Raw genomic sequence first — 25,475 nt, 5'->3', positions numbered from 1 at the left:
ATAATTTGAAGTGCGATAAAAAACGCTCTATTTCACTTGAAATTAAAAGCGGTGATCGAAAATAGATTTTTGGAGTATGTATGTTTCTACATATGTATTTATATATATATGTATAGTAAAATGTTTATTTGATAAATAATTTTTACAACATACACATGTATATAAACAAATACAACATACTAATATGTATGTTTTTATGTAGCTGTTAATTTCCGAGTGATATTGAAATCGCGTTCAAAGTTCCGTACAAAATAATTTCCATTCTTCAATGGAAAAATTAAAAAAAAATATAACTGCATATTATGCTTTGGATTTACAATAAAACATATTTGAATTATACTAAAATAATCAATAATGTATGCACATATATTTGAGTAAGAATGAAATATGTGCATATTTCATATTCATGTCATAATATTGGACGGTGGTATACTAGTTTCATAAATATAATATATTCCATTATTCAAAAATCAAAAAAGATATAAGACAATAAAATGAAAATATTATGTTGCGTTAAGACTAAGTTTCTTGGGAACTCTAGCGGAGTTAAATTAAAGTACTGTTTAATTTAACTTCTTCCGTAAGTTTTCGTTTCATTTCTGAGATAAATTTTGAACATTTTAATAAAAAGAACATCTATTTTTAGTGTAGTAATACAAAGAGTATATATCCAAGATAACTTAATGTGTACATATACATATTTTGAAATAAAATATATGTCGTTTATTGAGAATTTAGTGAGACAATGCTTGCGTTTTATCATTTGAATAAAATATACATATGTATAATATTCTAAAATCAAGACGATACTCTGCTAGCGTTTCCGCCAACGAAGAAAAATCATATTAAAATGTATGAAATTTTTACGACAAGAGTTCCGATAAACGATCACAAAAGAATTGATAGTAATAACCGGTCATTGCACTGCGTTCTGGGGCTGAACGGCGGCCGGTATTTCTGAAATCAATACCGGGTCCGGCATTATCACTCCGATTTATGGCCGTTTGGCGTAGTGGTCGGATCAAATTTGTCAAAATAGTAGTATGGGTATCGGGCGCGATCCGTTCCCCATTCGAATCCCGATCCATTAAGACGGATTTGGGATGATTTACAGCGTGACTAATGCTGACGATATATTCGCCGGCATGCCAGAAAAACTAGCTCGGAAAATTTCCCAGACGATCCGAAAGCGATACAAGATTGCACATCTCATCTGAAAAACTAAATGCTAACGTATTACTTATTTGTATATTACAATTAGAAAATCAGAATCAATCAGAAAATTTGATTTCATTTTACATTTCTTTTAGTGAATTAAACGTTGAAAATATTTGACCGCATAAATAAATCAAGTACTTGTAAATAACTAAGTAAATACATACCATACCTATAATACATCATTATAATCAATTCAAATGGATAAATAGGGACATAAACAATATTGTTAATTAAATAATACCAAAGTGACACTAAAAAGACTTCAATACATGGTCAAATGACAAACCCAAACAGCATTTCATTAATATTAATTAATTTACATAATAATAAAATTATTATTTTCGAATATGAGCAAATAAGTATGAGTGCTAAAAACAGAAGTTGATAAAATTGTAACATTAAATTCATAAATGTGGAATGATTTCAAATATCGGGGAATTTCAATAAAAAATATAAATACGTTGGTGGTATAGATTCGAGAATTGAATAGGATTTTATGGCTGAATAAGTTTGAAAAACACCGGTTTAGCAGATTGTGATTTTTCCGCTGCGGCTCATTCGATAGGGGTTTCATTCTCTGCTATTTATTCACAGTAACGATTGGATCTCACGATACGGTGAAAATTTTCAGTAATATGTGATTGAAAAATCAGAATACGTCCATAGGTACATATATTATACTGTGCTACATTATTTAAAAAAAATCTGAAATGAAAATAATGGTGTATTTTAATAGCTTTGTGTTTGTATACGTCATGTTAATTTGAGATTTAACGAGAGTTGCTTTAGTGTGGAATATGAGAAAACGATCGCCGAGCGTACTTTCGAAGAGTTTCATCGAATTGGAAGGCGATCGGAATTCTCAATATAAGAGTTGATAAATTGTCACTAATCTGTTCGGCAACAATGTTGTCCCGCGGGAATCCGGGATTTGTACTCGAAACGATAAGCGAAATGATAATGGGGATTACCGAGCCGTCGGAAAAGTTATGCTTCGAATTGAGCCGCCGAAAATATTTCACCTTACCTACAGACACACTGACAACAGAATTTCACAAATTCATCATTGTAAAAAAAAAAAACCAAACGGATTAACACCATAATCCTTTCGCAGAAATTTGGTGGTTTTTAATCTACGTAAAATCCTTTTCAATAAAATAAAATGTTACTTTGACTGATTATAACGATGCTATTTTTTAGAAATTAAAATCATAATACGTGAATTATTAATGGAAGTGAATTATTAATGGAAGTGAATTCAATAGTAGCTACTACTACATTATTTATATAAACAATATATAGGTATTTACATTAAAAATGTAATCGATGTTTTTTGATGGATGTGAAATTTAGGCATCGAATGTCTGTCAAAATTTTGCATTAAGTCTCAAAGAATTGTGCATTTTGGGTATAAAGAAGACAACACATATTTATATTTTATAAATAAAATTTATATTTTACCATGATGCCATCATAGTTGCTTTAAGTTTTAAACTTGTACATATGTACATACATATGTATATAAATTAAGAGATTATAAATTTAAAATTATGTATATTCAAATGGTGATGACAAATATACAGTACATAGGTAAGTTGGTTTGCAAATTTGTTTGGAACCGTTTCAACAAATAAATCAGATAAATTGGCAAACTCTCATAGGAAATGATCAACTTGGAGTAGGGTTTCTGATCCGGGTCGTCCCGGGACAAACATTCCCGGGAATTCACGGAATTTTTGTTGTCCCGTGTCCCGGGAATTCTTATCTCGAATCCCGGGAATTGGATTTAAAAAAATCTTGAAAATATACAACATTTTCAAGACTGAACGAAGGGAAATAATAAATCAAATACACAAAGAATCGTAAAACATTCTCAACTTCGACTGAAACTGAAAGAGTTTTTTCCATTGCTGGAAATTTTTGTTCCAAATCTAAAAATAGGCTTTCGGATTCTCATTTAAATATTTTAGTACTCTTAAGAAGCTACTTTAAATAAGTTTACTTTTATAATTACTTTTTTTCCAGTTAATAGTTATATTATGTATAGTTTACTTTTTTATATTTTGTAAATAGATATTTTTTTTATTAATAAAAAATGATTTTTACACGTGTCCCGGGTTCCATCCCGTGTCCCGTGAATTGAAAAAGTCCGGGAATACAGAAACCCTAACTTGGAGTCACAAATAACAAATTCTGACCAGCAGCTCTATAGAAATACTCAGAATAAATACTTTTCAAACGAGGCCAAAACAGGGACCAGGGAACTTTCGGTGGTTAGCATTAACGCAACTACCGAGCTATACTGCTGGCTATAAATGGGTGAAAGGTATGTAAATACATACATATAACTAGAGACAGTGCAGTGAATGAAAATATTGGACCTGCAATAGTTACCCAGACAGTGTTGAACGATGCAAGAAAGACCAAAATTGAGATGGGTGAATGTTACTTATGAGATGAATGAGAGTGAGTTAGAGAGGTTTCCATCCCGTAGTGAATGGCGAATAGTTACAAATAATAATGATGTTGATGACGAAACGTCAATTAGATTAATGCATGAATACAGATTTGTCGTAATTTGTACTTGGATCTGTAGGTGGAGTTTTACCGTATTAGAAATAATATAGTTATAATAGTTGGTAATTTTACCTGTAAGTCATCTGTATCTGCTCGGAGTTCTTATACCATATAAGTTGGGCTGGAGGGTTGCCACCTCTGCTCCTGCAGACGAGTTCAACCGTTTGACCCCTTCGCACCGTCTCGCCGCTCGTGTAGCCTTCGATGTACGGCGCTCCCGGAGGATCTGAAAGTCAACAAGCAACCGCAAAATAAATACGCTTGAAAAAATCCCGTTAAAAAAGTAACAAGATCCGGCCGGCCGAGGGGGTTGTAAGATTTATGATAATCTAACTGTATTTACGCAGCGGGCGAAATTACTGCGCGATGTTTAGGGACAGATGCCTAGAGCGCGGCGCAGCGTTATCTGCTCTGTACACAGAAAGTCTTTTAAAGGGTCACCGAGCCCAGCTCAGTTTAGCATATCGATCCGACAAGATGAGGTGTTCGCGCTAAAAGTCGCAGACGGAGTCGGGGCTCGCGACCACCCCAAGGAGTCCCTCCGACAACAAACTTTGCTTTTGAAGGTTAAACGAGACGTATCGAATTTAAAACGTTTTTATGTATTACGTACATATGTAAATCACACTCGAATAAACATTATTTATATAATCATGGGGTATTCTTATGATGTCTGCTATCAATGAAAGTCTACATATGTCTCGATACTTATGTAGGTATGTATGTATGTAAGTCGTGTAGTTGCCTACGGGAGTGTAAGTAATTTTTTTTATTTACTACCATCAAATCTTCACCACAATTAAGGACAATAGCCAATATAGCTACAATTTTCAATTTGTAGGAAGATAAGTATTATTCCTTGTCACAATTCCCACGACAGCTGCATAGCTGTATAATGCTATCAACTGAGGGGTCATGAGTTCAATACATGGCCCAGTGTTACTGGCCAGACCTTGGATATATGTATGTGGCTTCAGGTCGATCGTTTCCAATTTATCTGATTTAATTATTGAAACGGTTCCAAACAAATTTGTAACCTATCCTCAGAAGTCACTGTTATTTGAATATAATTCCAAAATTATAATAATAGTGTTATTAATATGTATATGTAAAGCCACAGTTGGCCATACAAAGGTGTCGCCTTGTAGCAAAACCCGCAATGATACCATGGTAAATATAGATAAAAAAAATAGCTTCGATATCGTTTCTCTAAATTTAGCAGAATGAAGTAAATGTATCCCAATTTCTTCAGTTGGATCCCAATTATTAACTAAATTGATTAGTAATAATAAAGTTATACGGCAGGACTTGGCTGTAGAACAGTGGTTGCCAAGCGGAATTTTTCGGGTGTAGTTCATATTTTCGGCATGAATCTGAATAAACCTCCCCGACAAAGACAAAAAAAGGAAACGACGGATCTTATATACAATATTTAACACGAAAATATTTACATCGTTATTGATTTATTGTTTTACATTACATAGTACTTGTTTATTTATTTTATTATTCATGTTTTTAATAAAACATTGAAAACCTCTGTCCACTAGATCTATAGATAAAAAATAATAGGTCAATACTGGACAAATGAACTACACCCGACAAAAGCCCGCGTGGCAACCACTGTTGTAGGAGGTGCAGAAACGGTCATTCCAACAAATGTTTTCAATGTTGAGCACAATGCTATACCGACTGAAGTAGAATAATATAACACTTAATTTGAAACATAATAAAGAGTATCGGCGGAAATAGACAGACAATGGTTCATCTTGAAACCCTTTCAATTCTAATCGCATAACAAGAAAGAAAATAAAATAAAGTCGTTGTCGTCTCTCGTCAAATTAGCAAAACTGTCACGACCAGAGCGACTCTTAAGCCGGTTTTGATTGCGGGAAATTCCTAATTGCGGTCTTTTGACTCCGGAAAATTAATGGAAAACTTTTTCGGAACACCCTTGCACCTCATCCTTCTCCCCGCGACTAATGATGGGCCGCGACCAACTTTACGAAAACTTCACCAAAACAACTACGCGTGCGTGCATAATTCATAATACAATATACAATAGTATAAAAAAACGATAAATTTTATGTTTTTTTTTTTTTTTCACTTCTATATTGCCATACATCCATTGGCTGGCCAAAGTTTCACGTTTACATTTGATAAAAACAATTTCGGTCCTTTCCTTTCGCACAATACTGTTGTGAAATCGCGTTGTGTGGGTGTGTGTTAGTTCGGCATTAACCTTTAGAGCGAGATCGATAAACCGATCTAATTACGCAGACCCCGATGTTTCCATTACTCTCGCACCATAAAATTATTTCCTATCCTCTGCTCTCTCCCGACTCGTGCTCACACACAGATACACACGAGCGGGCGTGTCGGAAAAATTGGAAAAGAGAAAATTTGTAGAAAAGGAAATGTGCAAGTTTGCACGATACCGTTAAGTGATGACACGGCCAATAGATGGCAAAGTGTGATACGATAGTATGCTTTCGCACTAATGCCGTACATAAAAGTTTATATCACTTACGACGCACTGCCAATTTGATTTTATCGAATAATGCGCGACGAGAGAATGCAAATATTTACACAAAACAAAAACAAACTTTAATAATTCTAAAATTTCATATTCTACATATTTACAACAAATGTCTTTTCAGTAAGCGAAAAAACTTTACATTGTTAACATGTTATAAATAATCTATGCTATCATATATGTATGTATATGAAAAGTTAAGCCGTCCGTTTGTTCGTTTATGATATATATACGATATTAATATTTTTTATACTTAAAATAAGACCGCGTTTCGTATATCGTGTACACAGCATGCGCTCCAGTTGGGATGTAGCCACGAACTAATGAGGGGCGCGAATTGTGCACGCAGTCGGACGCAATTTGCGTACACCTATAAACTATAATTGTACCCGGATTAATTATTATATAAAAATAGAATTTTAGCATATATTGATCAAAAAGTATTTTAGTATTTCATATTTGGAATAATTTTAAAAATTAAATAAAAAATCTGCTAGCCACTGTGCTGGACACCAAGCTTCCAGTTAAAAATGTGTCTTTAAAGTTAAAATAATGCAAATTCTGAGACGTTGATTGTATTAGCTATAAAATGACGTTTTATCATATACAAAACGTCAAATAATGTAAAATATGTAAGTTGAAAAAATGAAAAAAATAATGACTAAAGCAGATCTGTCATTCCAAGGCGGATATCATTCTCACACGATTGCGGTTGACGGTAGCGCGCGGCGTACTTAATTCCCCTCTCTCTCTCGCATCTGAGGCACATGCACAAGGGACTTCCTGCCAAAATAACTATTTCTGTTGATATTAATTAATGTTTGAATTTCGTAATGATATAATTCGAATCATAAAAGTATTGATGAGGAATACATAAAATATTAATACCCTGCATTCAGTATATTTGGAGAAATAAAATAAAATGTACTTCCTGGTCACTCGCTATCTATCACAGTGCGGCAAGTGTTAAGGCAAAATTTTAAGGCAACTCCAATGAGATTATTTAGTGATATCATGTAGAATCAGCGTAGAATAAGTACATCGTATTTATTTTTATTTAATTATCGTTACTGTTATTGTGTATTAAAAAGCTTGTGATTTTCCTAACATATTTTTATATTTGACGTGTTTTGATATATGTATGTATGTACATATGTTACATAAAATTATACCTTGCATAATTTACTTATCGGAAAATAATAGTGATGATGGAATTCTGTTTTCGATGAATAATTTTAGCAGAGTAGGTACTAAAGTAGAGGCAGTATCGCTTTGACATTTTGCGCCATTAAAAGCCAACAAAGTTTAATTTACGTAAAAGCTCACACGTGTCGTATTCTACAAAATAGTCCGCCGCCGATATTTTGCAGCATCCTGTGTATCTGATGGGTAGTAAATATCCGACAAGACACCCGAAAAACTGCGCATAAAATACCTTTCACCAAGACAAATAGTCTTAAGATGAAGCCTTATCAAAATTTTGTACCACTTTTGTTTTTAAGGGACGTTATTACGGCGCGTTGGGGTAGATATCACCCTCTAGCGATGTCCCTTTCGCACCGGCTTATTCGCAAAGTGTAAGAACGGTGTCGAGCTTCGCGACAGATAACACGCCACCTAATGGATAGTCGCGCGTCTCTCTCCCACGTGTATAAATGGTCGAACGAGCGAAGGGGACGGATAATAGATAGCGGCTAAAAACAAAGCAAAATTTGCTACGCATCCCGCTTTTTCATCGAACGTTTGTATTGGATAAACAAAGAAGAAAGGTTTTTATTGTGCGACAAATCGCAGAGGCAATGTAGATTAACGTAAAAAATTATCGCCTAATTTATATTTTATTGGAATACATTATTGATATGGAAGTTAATGTCAAATGTGCTTTAGTTAAAGAATAAGGTACATGAAAGACGGAAATTATTCTTCGGTTCATCAGAAAAACAAATATAAATACAGGCATACAAGGCCTTAATTATTTAAAAACAACCTGTAACTATTAACCTTCCAGCGGGCGCGCTGTCGTAACATTTACGACAAATGCGCTTTATCGCATCTCCTACTTTTACCACTTAGTGATAAGCATCGAGCTTCGAGCTATTCGAAGGTCAGTGTTTCCCGAAACTGCAGGCGAATCGGTTGTGCTTATAAGTTTTTGTGAGTCATCGATATTTGGGAATTTCCGTTGAGCGTTCCGTTGAGTCCTTTACATGGAAGAAGCATTCTGCAGTTGAGTTGGTTTGTAATAATTGTAAGGATGAAGATATTAATTCTGACTAATAGGTAATATTGATTCTGATTAATAATTCTGACTAATCATCGAATAGGTCGATAAAATATTTTGGTTTGAAATTTTAGCATATTTAGAGTGTTGTTTTGGTTTTTTGTTTAGAAAGTAAAATATAAATTTATAAAGTATTGTCATTTATCATTTTTCATAACCTTATAATATTTCCTTAACATTTACATAAAGAAATCACCATTTACATAAATAAAACACCATTTACATAAATAAAACACCATTTACATGGAGAAAACTTGATGACGTAAAATTTACGACAAGCGCCAGCTCAAAGGAAATAACTCCGCGCGCCCGCTGGAAGGTTAAGTTCCTCATGCAGATAATAATTTCTTTGCGAGGATGCTTTTCAAATAACAATAGACCTCCCCATTAGTATTTAAATCAAGAGAGCAAAAAAGTATGGTTTTTCTTGACAATTGTGAACCATATTTGATGTGAAAAACACCCATCCAATGTCGATCTTTGATCATTATCTACTAGACAGCCTCTTCAACAAGCTTCCACTCGTCTCTGTTTTGCACAACTTTCATCCATTTCACCCCATACATTTTCCTTATTTTGCCTATCCATCTTCCTTTTGCCCTTTTGGATTCTCTCGGGTACCATTTTAGCACTTATTTTTTCCGGCTTCTGTTAATTGATCTAGTTACGTGGCCCGCCCCATTTCCATTTTAATCTCTTCTCTATTCACTACCCTTGTAATACTTCTCACGTATTCCGCTTCCAAGCCAAGATCGCAGCGTTCCATACATTGGCATTCATTGTCCAAGTTTCACATCCATACGCCATCACTGACAAAACATATTGATTGAAGATCTTTTTCTTGAGGCAAAGTGGAATTTTTTTATTTAACAGGATTCATTTGTCCAAATGCACTCTATCCTAATTTCATACATACATATATGTATGTATGTATGTATTCATGGGTATGATTTATTTTGTAATGTAAACAAGTCACATGCAGAATACTTATAAGATACTGTACTAAGTGCTATGGTATGATGGATTAAATGTGAGCTTTCGGTAAGTATCATTATTGAATGATAAAAGTGTAAATCTCACATTATGGAAAACGTGTTAAGCGAATCAGGGCGCCGACAAATTATCGTAAAACCAACGAAATCCCTTCGATCCATCTGAAGTGTCGTTACATAAAGGAACCAATTAGCGTGGGTGGAGTGGGCACTGTGTACATACCTATAGCTCCCTTCGAAAGTCACGAACGGTCTGTCCTCCGATCACTAACCGATTTCCGAGAAATTTAACTCACGATTGTTAAAAGCTTCCCCGGTCAAAGCCGACCGTTATTGGGAGTGTAACAATTTGTTAATGGCCCGAAGGAAAAATAAACGAGTTTTAAAACAGAAATAGCACCGAAAGCTGTGGAGGGATCCGACCGTGGAGGGAGAGGTTGAGGAGGTAGCTCGCCCCATTTAGATAAGGACCACCCGGACCCATCAAACGGTAATTATACACTTTTTCGTCCCCGTTCCCCCCTACCGAAACTATTTCCATAAATCTCCAAGTTTTTTGATAAATTCGAATGGGGGCTCGAGCACTCCGCTCTGGGGACAGTTCGATGATTAGGAGTCTGGAGGACGGGAGGCTTAAGCACTCTCTCAAATATATGCGGGAGGACATAATTCACAGAGGAGGGGTCGTGGCCCAATTGCGTCCGGCGAAAAATCGCCTCTACGACGATGTTGTTTGAGAAACTTTTGTATTTAACAAAACGGGCGCAAAAATAAAATAAAATGAACGAAACCATCGTCATTATGCGGGTTCACTCGAACTTTTATAAAGAATATCCAAAAAACAATATTCATTTTATAATACATAAAAAAGGAAATATGATGAGACATTGTTTTTTTACTAAGCAGTGATTACACATCAAAGACGTTTTAACAATTATTAAATAAGAATTTAACGTTAACTGTCTTTATTTAGTTTAATAGTCTTACGGGTGCAAAAAGATTTCGGTAGAAAAATTTATAGGCTTTGCAATGAGGCAGAATGTCAGTGGGATCACAATTGTTGAAACTAGTGAAAAAGGTTGATGATCCCATGGGTTGATACTCCTGGAAAGCATCTTCCAAAGGAGATAGATGGAGGCATTGGGACAAAGGTATGGAGGCGTTGGGATAACGGGACAGAGAAATGGAGTGAAAGAACCTTATTGAAGGAATATGTATTCATTTCCCAAGAGTACATATGTAATGGTGTATTTCGCCAAAAAGCGAAACGGTTCAACTCTAAACACAGACATTTGGAGGTTTCTAGACAAACGTGAATTTGTATATATTTTTTAAAAGTTAACACAGTTAATAAATCTATCGACAGTGTGATTATAACTGGATGATAACCAAAAGTCATCATCATAAACTCATAACCGAACATTGTATGTTCTAAAAGGTTAGTAATTCGTGTTTGTATTAAAGTTCCATAAGCCAATTAGCAAACTTCTCCCTTTAGCTATTTGGAACTAGTCTACTGAAGAACATATGTACATATAATGTGAAAACATGTGCATAGTTTTTCCAGCTATTTGCATAATTTGTGTTAATTTAGAATAGTGAAAAATATAAAATCAAATGAAACCTTCACCAAGGTTTATGTTAGCTAAGGCTACCAAATATTTGAATTATTCAAAAAAAACTTATTTAGATGAAGTTTTAGAAAGGTCAAGATATTTTTAAAATTTCAATGGAATGACATACACAGATTTGGGACCCCTACTATGTAGTAGTTGTACATAGTCGAATCTCAATTTTTGTTCAACCGCGGTTAATCACGAGTTTGAAACACAAAAGCGGTTTAAAATCGGGGTGAGCGGAAAGTACGATGAATCGAGATTTAATCGAATTTGGCTCAAAATTACGGCCGATTCCTAAGGGGGTGATTCGATACGTTTGAGATTAATCTTCAGGTTGAATGCGCGCCGGATTAATTCCACATTCACAGGTCGACCGCGAATTAACCAACCGACGAATTAAAAAATGAGTAGACGAATTAAAAATTGAAGTGTATTCGCGCAGATACGCAAATACATTTCAAACTACATTAACTCAGTAACTACATAAACTCTATTAGGAGCGCATTCCCCAAGGGTTCGAACGCTGACCGAAAGTCCAAACATCACGTACGGGAGCGAGTTCGTGACTTTTGATATAATGTCGCCGAGGCCAAAACCGCAACGGTCTATAATGCACCGCAAATGCACGACATGATGAGAAGATCCATAGTAACTTTTATCACTGGTGTTGCGACTGGTCGTAACATAAACGATGACTCGACTAGACATAGTAATTCATAAGCTACACGTTTGAACAAAATGTTGCGCGAAGAAAACTGTCGGAAAAGTAGACTTGAGGGAATTGACGTCTGCAGTATAACCATAGTAACATACAGAAACATGACTGATATTAATTGTAATATAAAAATACAAACATACATCCAATAATATGAAAATGAAATATGTATATGTTGTTAAACAGTGCCAATACAATTTAGAGCTAACGCTGCTATAAATGAATAACGAGCTGTATATCAAAAGTGCTTATGAAACGTTCATGAAAGTATCAAAGGAAATTTCATGAAAATATATAACACGGAATCGCTATAAAGTCTGTTGCACTTTTCAGTAAAACGCTGACGTTTATTACTAACGTTGTAAAGCGGGAAATGGACTTTATTGAAATATCCATCGGTTTGATCGTTTCATTGACTTCAAAGATAATTTTTAAAAAGTTTCTGAAATTAAATACCGCTTAGGAAGTCTCCAGAGTTGAACTTCATGTGGAAACATATTTAAACGTAACACATGAGATAAAATTACAAAACATTATTCTCAAAGTGTGGAGTCGCGGCGCACGTACCACTGGAAGTTGGTAAAGCACAGCTTTCCAACTTGCTTGGTGCAAGTTTTAAAATGAACTTCGATGACAATTTTCTCGCCGGTTTCGCATTCTTTTCGCTGGAAAATGCACGCGTATTCGATGCAATCGCGAGTTTTAAAAAGCCAAGTTGGTACTGTACATAAGTATGCACATACGTATGTACATATGTAGATTGCCGGGTAGTAAGTTTAACGATTTACGATGCACCGTTTTACCGATCATTCGCTTTATCCAAATTTGCACAAAATAAACTTCTGCTACCTAATATGCAAACAAAACTACATTTTATAGATTCTAACTAAGAAAAATCTACTGATCAGCTGCTAAGCTAAGAAGAAAGCAAAATAACGATTTTACTTAACTTTGTTGGAGTAGAATGTATAATATTTTACATACAGTCACAGAGTAGACACAATTGTTTACCAGTAGAGGTCGTGGATTCAAATCCCGACCGAAATCATTTTTTTCCAATTGACTCGATGATTATGAGTATACGTTTATCGCTAATGGCAAGATCTGGATGGCAATAAAGTTAGGATCAACCGCCTCCTGTTGGAGTTTGCTATTTAATCTAGTTTAATTGTTGTAACGATTCCAATAAAATTGGCATCCCTTCCTTCTCTCGCAAATTTGGTTAGGACGAATTTGTTGATTGTTGCGAGCATGCATATGCACGTATGCATGCAGTATACATACATAATATTATATTTATGTAGTTAATATCTGCATTCCTACATTGTATGATAAGTTTATATGGCTAACAGTATTTAAATGTACAAAGTTAGCTATGGTATCAATTGGTATACATTTAAGGCAGGGCTGCGGAGTCGGAGTCGGAATCGCGGATTCATAGCATTTATAGCGGAGTCGGAGTCGAAAATAAAAAAAATCGTAAAAAACCGACTACGACTCCTTTTTATTATTTTTTTTGTTATTAAAAATATTACGGTATTCGTCAACTATGTATAGTCTCCAATTTTATTGAAGCTCTACTAGTAAATTGATATTTAATCATTGCATGAAAAATAAAGTCGTCGAATTGCACGTATTTTGATGTGTTGTGGCTAAAAACCGATTGCCTCGTAATTTTTTTATTATTTTAGTATTTTTATTAAATTAGTTTATTTGTGTATGAAATTCATACAAATACATTATGAATAATTTATACCTACATATTTCATTTCTAATAATTCAATAAATTAGGCTACTTCTTGATTTTTAGCGATTTTTTTAATTCCTTCAATTTTTTCGTATATTTTGATGATAGCTATTATTTTTATTATGAAAGAAAATTCCATCTAACTAAAATCGTTTAAATCTGATCCGGAGTACAGTCAGAGTCGGAGTCGCAGCATAAGGTCAAGTCTGAGTTGGAATCGGTAAATTTTAAAGTGAGCTGTCAATGGCATTATGGAAAAGGAATGTATATGTACATATATGTACATAAATGGAAAAAATATGTAGATGAATTCATCGATCCTATTTTTTTCTCATATTCTTTCATTTCATTGAATCTGTGATTTTTGAATTCAAAGCATCCAACTAATTATTATTTTATTTATTTTATAAGCCATATTCGCAAATCGCAGATTGAAAAAATATTATACTATATATGAATGTGTGGATAATTGTGTATTAAAATTCAATCAAAAAATTACAATAAGGAAAACAGTTTGTTTTAAAAGGTAACGTTTTTAATTTACGTAAAAAAAAGTATTATGTGTGTAAAAAAAAATTAACAGTTAAAATAATTGCGTTAAAATTCATATGAAACAATTCGTATTCAAATACTTGACGAAGAATGCAACTCTCGCGAGGTTTCAAGCTGGCGCTTCGTTTTCATTTAGAATATAAACAGACGGCCGAGGACGTAAGGAAAAATAATAAAATTTTCCACAGTGAGTGTAAAGCCTATCCGGCGATCAAGATTAATATGCAAGCCGAGAAAGATAACTGGCTCGGACGTGTTTTTCTTTTTATATTCTCGTCGGCCACGAGCGTAAATAAGCGACGGGACACTGCCTCTTGATCTCTTTCTCTTTTTCTCGGGCAATTTTCCGAGGCCCGCTTTTCTTCGCGTATATACAGCGGCGCGCGGCGCTTATCAATCTCGCGTCATGTCTCATCACCTTCCGCGCTCAATTAAAGGCGCCATTTTTCACTCTGAGGCGCCACTTCGGCTCGGCGTCCCTCACTTTCAGCCCATGGCCCTCAAACTGTGTCGCCCGACGAACATTTCCAAACATTCTATTTACGTCACTTTTCAGCGATTTCAAATATTTATACCCATACATATGTACATAGTTACATATTACAAGGGTATATTTTAGATTTTATAGACCTGAAAAACCAATCTTTGTTTGATAAAGAGGTGCTGAGAGCATAAACTCGTGAAACAAAAACGCGATTATCGCGTAATCCTCTAGCAATCGAGGGGCGCAATGCTTTATTTATTTATTTTGTTAGCATACTTCAATACAATGAGTTTTCTCAAAATCGATTTAATAAATTACAACTTATGTAGGTATATAGTTTTCGAATTTTTTTTTCACAATAAAATAAATAATTATTTGAATTTGTGGCCGATTTATATTGTAATTAAAAAACGAAGTTAAATTTCATATAATAAAGGAGTATTTAATTTTAGAGAAACTGGTCATTTTTGCATATAATATGGATTCCACGGGCTGCTCGTGAAAAAATTGTGGGGCTTGAGGAGGCAAAAGCCGGCCCCACCTCTTTATATTTTTTTTCAAAAAAATAAACTTGATATATTTTTAGTACCATTTTATCCAAGGAAAAAGATTTTTAAACAATTTATTGACTTTTCATTAAGTTTTAATGTTCTAAAAAAGCAAAAATGTGATTAATAAAACATATTTAATAAAAATAAAAGAATTCACATTAAGCATATTTTGCAAAATATAATTGAAATGTTGAAAAAAGTTGATGGTATCATGAATTTTTCGAACCGTACCGGGGCTTCTATTCTGCCTCAAAGGAACCGTAACGCAGACAACTAAAAGCGACCTTCCGTATACGGAAATAAGGATCTTTTTTCTCTGCTTTACACACAGTACACTCTACACACAGTACCACTCACAAGTGTTAACTGAAGCTGGCGATCACGGGACTGCGGCAGATAATCGACTGTCATGATTTGAATTATGAATCAGTTCTGCTCGCCATATTGTGAGCGGGATAAAGAAACACTTGTTGACTCTTGAGGAGTCATCAACAATATACAAAATATTTCTCTTCTTTTGTGTGCGGAATAGTGCCCAGCTCATCCTTAAATACGAGCCGCCCTTATTATGGACAACATATGTATGTCTCCTAGTTACCAAGATGCATACATATATATGTATACATAGATATTTCCAACACTTGCTTTTTGAACAAAAAATGGAATACTGAACCTAAAAACTTTTTATAAATATAAACATCTAAGAACATTTGATTTTTCCCAAATATACCATCGTTACTTTACTCGATACAAATAGCAACCGAGTTTTATAGTTTTTCTTTTTTGAAAAAATTGAATGAAATAGAATAAACGTGTCACGATATTTAAAAATAGTAAAACCAATTTTGAGTGAATCGCACAATTTGTACATTTTTTCCACGGGTCGTTTATAAGCAAAACGTATGGTGCGCAATATAGTCGCGCTCCCCTTTCATAAACCGCACTTATTAGGAGATAGGGCTTTTATTTGGGACACTAAACCGTACCGAAAAAAAAAAATCACCGCAGTCCTCCAGGCGTCCCTATTCCCTAACAGTGGTAGTGGGGAGACATGTCGGGCCTAAACGAGGAATTTCCACCGTCAGATGTTATAAGCGGGATAAAAAAATACGTATACCCACATTTGTGAGCAGTCTCTCCGCGAGGGTGTGTGTGTGTGTGAGTTTTTCTGATTCTCTTAATACTCACATAGAACGCTGAGCTGAACCGTGGTCCTCATGGGGAGGTCCCTAGGGAGAGCCTCGTGTCGGGCTTCACAGGTTAAATCCGCGTAATCGTCTTCGGAAGTAGGCTTCAGCTGGATCCTAAAAAAGAAAAAAATGGAGAAGATTTAATGGTAGGATTCGAAGCACACACATAAACATCATAAATGAGTTATAATACACCTAGATATATTATAATAATAAATATATAATTATTATGAGCAATTTATTAAATTAAATTTAAATTAAAAAACAAAGATTGGAAATTTCCCAGAGGGCCAAAATTTAAAATGACTGAAATTTCATTTGTGTTTTATCTATTTACCTACATAAATATACATATCTTTTTATTTATGTGTGTACATATGTATATGTATATTTATTTTAGACAGCCTACTGGAAAACTATAATTTTCTCATTGGCTCAATACAATTCCACAAACATATTATGTAGAATAAAAAAATCAGTATGCTATTTCATTGTATCTTAATTTAGACTGTACATCTAATATATAATATAAGTTACAAATAAATAAACATACATATGTATATGAAGACATTTACATATGTTAGTTTTTATGATGAAGCACCAAAAAAATTCGATTAAATTTTATTGGATTTTCAGGAATTCGCCAGTGTTTCGCAAGTATACTAGCAAGATGCGATGCATTCATACGTAGACAACAAGGCTTTTCAAATATTTGCAAAGAAAACGCACGAAGCGTAAAAATCGTATATCATTGTTAAAGGAATTTTATTCGGGCGTCTACGTAAACGGTACGACCGTAAAGTGCGGTGACTCATCATAAATACGCAATTTATTTTCATCGTCTGCGTATCCGGTGAAAAAATAATATTATTATATATAAAGTATTTTCGTTATATTTATTGTTGCAATACATCGTATATATATATAAACTGTTACGTATTTACGACACCAAATTTCATTGTTGTTTGCCGTTTCGCCATATCGTTTGTACGCGTTTTGTAAGCATGTTCAACCCCTTACCCCTACCCCCTATCATATCCCTCCTCCTACCAACGACATAAATAGGGAATATTACCCCTTTTTTATTGTCTAGGGGAAATAACGAAATATATACAATCTCGTAGGTGTTTACGGCTTTTCGAATGTCAGCATACGCTCGGCGATATCAACGCGCAAACAAACCCACAAAAATGGGCGACTTTTATTGTGTATTTTTTTTAACGATCGTGCGATTCTCGTTTTCGCATTAATTTCATGAAATATTTCATGATAAATCACGTTGGAAAACGTTGTTGTTTTAATTTTTACCCGGCATGTTTACAATTAATAAAAGGGATTGGTAGGCTTCGCGTTTCGAATTAAACGTCAACAATCGCGTTCGTGTTCGAAAACTCGTATCTAAAAGTGACCCGGAATTTAGCGTTTTTCACATCACGCACATCAAAAATGTATACACATTTGTAAAGACACAAAAACAGACATGCGATTTTTCGGTGATGCATCGTTTTTTTTTTTGTTTTTTACGAGACGTGAGACAACACTTTAACTGTCACATGTCAAAACGGTTCTATCGAATTTTTATTATAATGTTTGATGTGATGGAATAGATTTTCATGTCATCGATAAAATATAAAATAGACCGAAGAATAAAATTTCCTACAGAACTAGCAAAATATACACGATATATGAACCAGATCGACGCACTGTTTTACAACATACATATGTACATTCAAGTGAGTCTCACAACTTTGGTGACGGAAAAATCAGAGCGCATGGCGAGACAAAACGGAATATGTATTAGGCATAAATTCTGTTATACACATATTTGCATTCCGCATATTCGGGGCTAAGAGATGTTCGCCCGGAAAAATATGCTAAATATGGCCGTCGTCGACGAACAGCCGCGCGCTAAGGGTTGAATCCGCTCAGCGCTTTGGATTTATTTTCAACACATTCAGCGACTACCGTGTGTGTATACAAAGAGCCAGACAATTCAATTGTTTTTCCCAAAAATACTATGCAGATACTCGAATATCGAATTGGATGGCATAACCTACGAGTCTTTCCCGAAATTCATACATAGCAAAGTCTCTCGTATTATACATATGTATATGTATATTATTATAAAAAACGAAAAATGATTCAAACCTTTATCCTTGCTTGTTAAATGGAATTTCATTTTGTGCGTCGCAAATGATTTTATTACAACAGAGGAGATTTTCATTCAAAAAATTAATCAAACACTATTGGTTAAAATTTCTCACAAATGTATTTAATGTTTAAATATTTTTTAATGTTTTATAAAAATAACAGTGGCCTGTGTGCACATACTTGTGCACTCTATTTGATCGACCGACATAAACAAAAGAATAAATTAAAAATACGAATTTTATTTTTCAAAAAAAAAAAAAAAAATTATAATTATTATTATATGCCGCGTCTCTTTCCACGATTCCAAAGGCGAAAGGGATAAGGAGCATGGTGAGTGAGTACTTCGTGCAGTGACATGCGCAAAGCCCACACTATGCCGCGTCTCTTTCCACGATATACGATTCCAAGGGGAGAAAAAGAGACGGAGCATGTAAACGAACATTCACACGCACTCCACACGCACTTGGACACGCATTAGACAATTATTATATATGATAAATAATATCGTATGTTGTGTATAAACGTTGCCGTTCCAAATTGAAACGAATTACGACATTTTAGTTTTGAGCATTTAAGAGGGCTGTACACCCGAAACCTTAATTTTGTTGCCGTTCCTTTCTTCGATATATATATCGAGTGAATGTATATATTGAGTGAATACGACAATATATATCAATATATATATTGAGTGACTGTGACAGTTTCGCTTCGACCAGATAATACGTATTTTAAATCGACAAAATCGAGGTTTCGTATTCTCTTATTTTATCCTCCAAAACTGGACCAATTTAAAAAAAAATTCATCATCGGTATGAGAAAAATATTTTCTATGCAACTATGTGCATATTTTTTTTTAAATCGACCGTTTTATAAGCATGCTAGACTCTTTTCGTGGGTGTAAAAAAGAGGCGATTTTATAGATGTTTGGCGGCTCCTAGCTCCTATAAAAAATAACTAATCAAAAAAATAAAACGATAGATGCATCTCAATGGTGGATATCCATAGCATATTAAAAAATAATTTCTCTAGTGCCATAATTGAGGAAGGGAGAAGTCTAATACGTTTGTATGGACAAGGCGCTGGTGTCCAGCCCTCTTAAGAGCCACTAAAATGTTTGGATTCTTACTACGAGTTAGTAAACCTTTTCAGAGTGCTTTAGTGTTTCGAATTCTATATGATTCGTTAGTACGAGAATTATTGAGTATTCGTCTATCATATGGAGCTATAATCGAATGTTTCTACCCAATTTAGATATATTCGATGCCGCAGTTTGTTCTCTTCTCTTGTGGCACGTACCGATTTGATAGCTTCATCACCTGTCGCAAGGGGCATTAAGCTGCCCAACCAGATTGCTATTAACTTGGACCCGTTTAATTTTTTATTATTGTATTTTATTCATGTGTATCATGACGCCCTGTAATTTCACTACGGCAGAATTGAAATAAATAAATAATTAAGCACGAAAGTCTTTATTTTTTTTTTAATATCAGAGGTACCGTTTTATAAATGTCATTTTATTTAATCGTCGTCACCATTGTTTTTAAGCTTGTGAACATTATTTAGACTTCAAACGAAATTTCAGTCGTTTTTTTTCATGACTTTGACGAAATACTAAGGACTGACTAGTATCAAAATACTCTCATTGATAGCATAGCATAAAAATTTTATAATCGTTATCAAGAATTTGTACTTTTTTGCAGGCTTTTCGTGATAAAAATGCAAGCTGTCACATTACACATAATCATGAAATATCGAATAAAGTAAAATAAGTAAGAAAAAGTACAACAATTCATATTATACATAATTAATTGGAAAAATCTGATAGTGTCTATGTAGTACAATGCCCAAGTCTCCCCTCGCCCATTAAGGTGTAAGGGCCTACGTTTAAGCTCTGCGTAAAGGCGATCGATCCCTTCCTTGCACCGTACGTGCCTTATCAATCTCTCATTATCATCTTTTGTTCGGTCCGCAAACACGCGGCTCATTAACATTTGCGTCCGCAAACTTCCTACTTCCTATTTCCTTCCTTTCCGCTTCCTCCCCCATCGCGCGTCTCTAAACCAGTGATCCCACATTTGCGTCGTCCTGATTCATTTGAGTATCGATTTCTCCCCGCCCACGTAACCCTTTCCCGTCTCACACCTGGTCTCGCGCTGGAAAAACGCTTTCCGTTTCGGCTCCAGATTCGTACGGAATAAAACGGATCTACGGTTACCTGAAACAATATATCATCCAGACACTATTCTACCAATCATTCGAAACTATATCTCATTGTGAGAGGGAAAATATAACGTTCACATCAAATGTCATGCTTTTTTCCTTCTGTGTGCTCACAGGTACCTTATATATTTTATATGTATTTCAAAATAATTTTGAAGATACTTGCAGACTTATTGTGATACGAAAGAAACTTTGAAATATTACATGTTATCAGAAAAATTTAATAATAATAATAATATTAAATACTCTATTGATTACTATATAGAAATATTTGATTATACATTGGCTAAATTAATTGTGCAAGTTTAATAAAACCACGAATTAAAAGTTAACTGCTTACTAAAATTTATTATTTGTGGTATGTAGGAATATATGTATGTACATATGTATGAAATATACGCTACATACAAACATACATACGTGAATGTAGGTACAAACACTATCCTTCAAAAAGCCTCGAAAAAATGATATTCGTACCACCAATCGTTGCAGAATCTTTCTCTTCTCGGGAGGAAAAACACGCGCCTAACATCGGTTATCATAAAAAAATCCATTCTCAAAGTTTTTACATTATATTTTCAATTCTGCCCTTATATCACGGAGGCCGCTCCTCGTTCGCAAATCTGTTTTTTCCGCCCTCCTTTCTCCTTTCCCCGCGCCTTCATCCTTTTCGTGAAATATCGCGGGGGCGGGAAAAGGCTCTAAAGGACGAATTTTTAAATGTCGGAGGTTGTTCGCGTACCTGTTTTAAGAAAAAAATCACATAAACGAAAACGGTACACGATTAATTAGTGTGTATTTGTATATCTTCCCACATAAAAACATTACGCAAACTGAAGATCTTTAGAAATAAAAAGATGAATGTAAATGCTCGAATACGAAAAATAATAACGCTGTTCAGACGCTGAAAGAAATGTGTATAAATGAAAAACATTGTAATTTTATTATCTATTGCTGAATAATATTTATTGAAATCGTTATTCTCGACATATTCTACGAACCCACAGATAGGTACATATGTACATACATATACAAGTATATTCAATCAAAAAATGTACACACATTTTCGTATATATTCACTTAATACAAATTGAACATAAAAGTAAACACAAATAAATGGAGAGGAAACAAAGATCACTTAAACTGCTTAGAGAGCATTTCCTTCAAATCCCATCGGACATCTATGAACGATTTATAGCTAAAACAGTCATAAAACGAAACCGTTTCGCAGAGAGCTTTCATACGAATCTATATGTATGTAGTGGGTAGCTTCATTCGGTTTTACTCACTAAAAGAAATTAGTACACAATTCCAATAAATGCGAAAACCGTTTTTATAAATTCGGCCGTTATCGACTATCAATCGTTATAACGGCGCGTTTGCGTAGCGCCAAACGAGCCGTTTATTTATTTCGCGCTTAACCCTTACGCGACGAGGCGCACGTTTTGAGAATTGCATGTGAAAAAAAACGACGCACACGCGGAAAAATTGATGTTCCCTTTGAGTATATTGGGCGAAAAAGCCACCCGCGGAAAAAAAATACGATCGAGTGATAAATTCAGGATGTGGAAAATTCGACGACGTTCACTTTCGCCAATTTCCCTCAGAGAAATAGGATCTTCGAAGATATGTTATAATATTAGGTTTCCAGAGAAATATTATATATGTATGTATGTATGTATATAATATTATATTTAAATATTTAAAAAATTTGAACAAACACTTTCCTTTCCGTATACATACATATGTACATACATTTGTGTAAATTATCTCATTTTACTTCTAAATAAAACCAATAGGAATTGGTTATCATATTTTTAAGAAATTTTCTTTATATAAATGAAATTTCACCTTAATGATGCAATTTAAAAATAAATTCGATACATCGAAAATGATAATTTTTGCTTGATATTATAATTTGATATTTTCAAATAAAAAATAAAAATTAGCATAAAGACATAGCCACTTTATTAAAATTGAAATTAAATTAATTAAAATTAAAACAAGTCTACACAAATATTATACATGCAGCTTTATTAAGTATTAAAATTAAAAATTTAGTCAAATGGAAATTGGGTTTTAAGTTAAAATTATAATTACTAATATTTATTATTATTTGGATACATCTTATTTTTAGAATAGTTAGTTACATTAGTACTAGTCTTACGGTGCTAAAAAAATCCGCTAATTTCCGTGCTGGACTCCAAGTATCCAGTTGAAAATGTGTTTTTAAGTTAAAATAATGCAAATTCTGCAAGGTTAATTATCGTAATTATCTCTAAAAATCGTTTTATCATGAATTAAACGTCGAATAATGTAAAATAATTTCAAGAAATGAATAAAATAACGGCTGAAACAGCCGTCATTCATTCATACACTGACTGTTGAGCGCAGCGTACTGAATGTTCTCTCTCTCTAGCATCTTTGAGGCAAGTGTACAAGAGGCTTCCCGCGAAAATAATTATATCTGTTTATAAATTACCTTGCATTATACTTATATGTATATAACATATAACTTTTTTTTTAATTCGTGTATCAATTCCTTTCAGAAACCACCCATTGAAATACTAGTATGCTATAATACGAAACGGTTCAATCACTCTGATAGCTTTTTAACAGCATTCTTGAAATTTTAACAAATCCATTACACAAGCTTTAATACATCCCGAACGAAGCCAAGCAACTTACTCACATACAAACAAGCAGTACATTACATAAGAGGAGACCGAGCCGACCCGCACATGCACACATCGAATACGTAGAGATAGTAGAATTTTCTCATACACATTTTGATAAAGAGAGACAGCCCAACCCCTAGCGATATCGGTATTCCATTTTTCACGCGGGTCCACACAATGAGCGCGAATGCATTACGTGTCCCATTGTGGCCAGGGGTGCGCAACGTCGGCCGCACACGTACCAGCATTCATATTCAGATTTCAGCGTTGCTGCACTCATATTTATGTGTCTCGCAAATTCGAGATATTCCAGGAAAGCTGGGAACCGCAACGGACCGGCTGCACGACACGTGCGTGTGCACACCACATGGGATACTCAACGGGAAAACTCGGAAAATGTGCGCATTATATAATAAGGTAATTCATTTAGACAAAAAGACTGTTATTTAAATTTGAATCACACGAACGGAAAATCTTGTTAATCGCATTTGAATTATTGTATAATATTATATTTAATAACCGCCATTTTAAATTAAACTTCTTTAAAAAAAAAACAATGCAACAATGTATAAATGAATAAAATATGTTGATCAACAAATGCTTTACAATTATTATTAAGTTATACGGAATATGGAATATTTCAACATTTTATGTACATCAATATTCTACATGTACCTATAATTAATTTGAAAGCAATTCCAAATGCTTTGAAATTCGAAAAGCCTTTGACCCGCGTCATGTATTTAATTTAACTTTACAGTTAATTGAAATATTTGAATAAAAAATCTTTTTTTCCATAGCTAGGTAGAAAAGTCATTGCGGAATAAACAGTGTTTAGTTAAAAGGAGAGATAAAATATGTGCATATTTACCTGGATTTGACTGTGTAACGTTTTGCCTTATTATTGCCGTTCTTAGCTTCAATTTCAACAACCTCATCGTTGCGACGATCTGAAACAAAATATTTAATTTTAAATAATACATAATATAATATATGGATAAAAATATTTGAATTTAAAATAAGACAATCTACCCTTTACGAAAAAAGCCCAAAAGCTCGAGTATTGTATTATATATTAAGTCAGTTCGGGTTTTCATGCATAATACGAAAGTATATTTTACATTCTAATATTTATATAAAATACAAACTAACATCAAAAGAGAAAAAAAAATGAAATTTGACTTTATAGAGGGGATTTCGAGGACGCACAAATAAATAAAAGACAAACTTTTCACTTTTAATATGAGATGCTTTCTAGAAATCCTCTAACATATTGCTCTACATGCAGGGCCGGCTCAAAGGGGCAGCAGACTAGGCACGTGTTTAGGGGCGCCATAGCCGAGGGGCACCGTGAGGCGCCCCCATTTTCATTAAAAGAAAAAAACACGATACTGTAAAGTAGGTATGGCCCTGGTATAGGGGATTATGTTTTTTTTTGTAAAAAAGGCTAAAATTACAAATACATATAACTACAACTTCTCTAGAAATGCCAAAAAATAAATACGTAAATACTAAATGAAGCTATTTTACGTTGAAATCCCACGCTGATAACAACACATTTAATCCCCCACAATGAGCATTTTTAAAAGCTTTTATTTAGTTTGTTGTATATTCCGTTTATACATGCTTTCGAAAAATATACACAACGGTCGTTTTTGTAGTTTTTAGTCATGGAGATTTTGCTTTCAACAAATAAAATGTACGAATTTTAAAAAATATAATAATCATAAAATGAATGAATAATAATAATAAAATGAATAAATACCGACACAATCGGTATTTATTCATTTTTAATACCGGAAGCACCAAAGGCCAATTTTTGGTCCGATTCCGTTAGAACCGGTATCGGTACTATCGGTATTGCAATCCCTAGTCACAACATTATTACTCTATTGAACGATATTAATATCACAATGTCACGGCTGCTGCTAATACATGTGTATACATAGGTAGACGTAGCAATAGGT

General features: G+C 34.1%; 1 protein-coding gene across 1 annotated transcript in view; it reads right to left on the bottom strand.

Annotated features, from left to right (window-relative positions):
- The window catches only part of sns (nephrin adhesion molecule sticks and stones), a 328,226-nt gene that overhangs the window by 24,996 nt on the left and 277,755 nt on the right, over positions 1-25,475 (bottom strand). The window contains exons 6-8 of the mRNA XM_077428473.1: positions 24,380-24,458; positions 16,458-16,573; positions 3,868-4,021 (exon numbers count right to left, since the gene is read on the bottom strand). Coding sequence (XP_077284599.1) covers positions 3,868-4,021; positions 16,458-16,573; positions 24,380-24,458 — 349 coding nt within the window. The remainder of the gene's footprint in view (positions 1-3,867; positions 4,022-16,457; positions 16,574-24,379; positions 24,459-25,475) is intronic.

Source organism: Arctopsyche grandis, chromosome 3, assembly GCF_051622035.1.
Source record: "Arctopsyche grandis isolate Sample6627 chromosome 3, ASM5162203v2, whole genome shotgun sequence".
NCBI lineage: Eukaryota > Metazoa > Arthropoda > Insecta > Trichoptera > Hydropsychidae > Arctopsyche > Arctopsyche grandis.
This window is presented reverse-complemented; position numbering and strand designations above follow the sequence as displayed.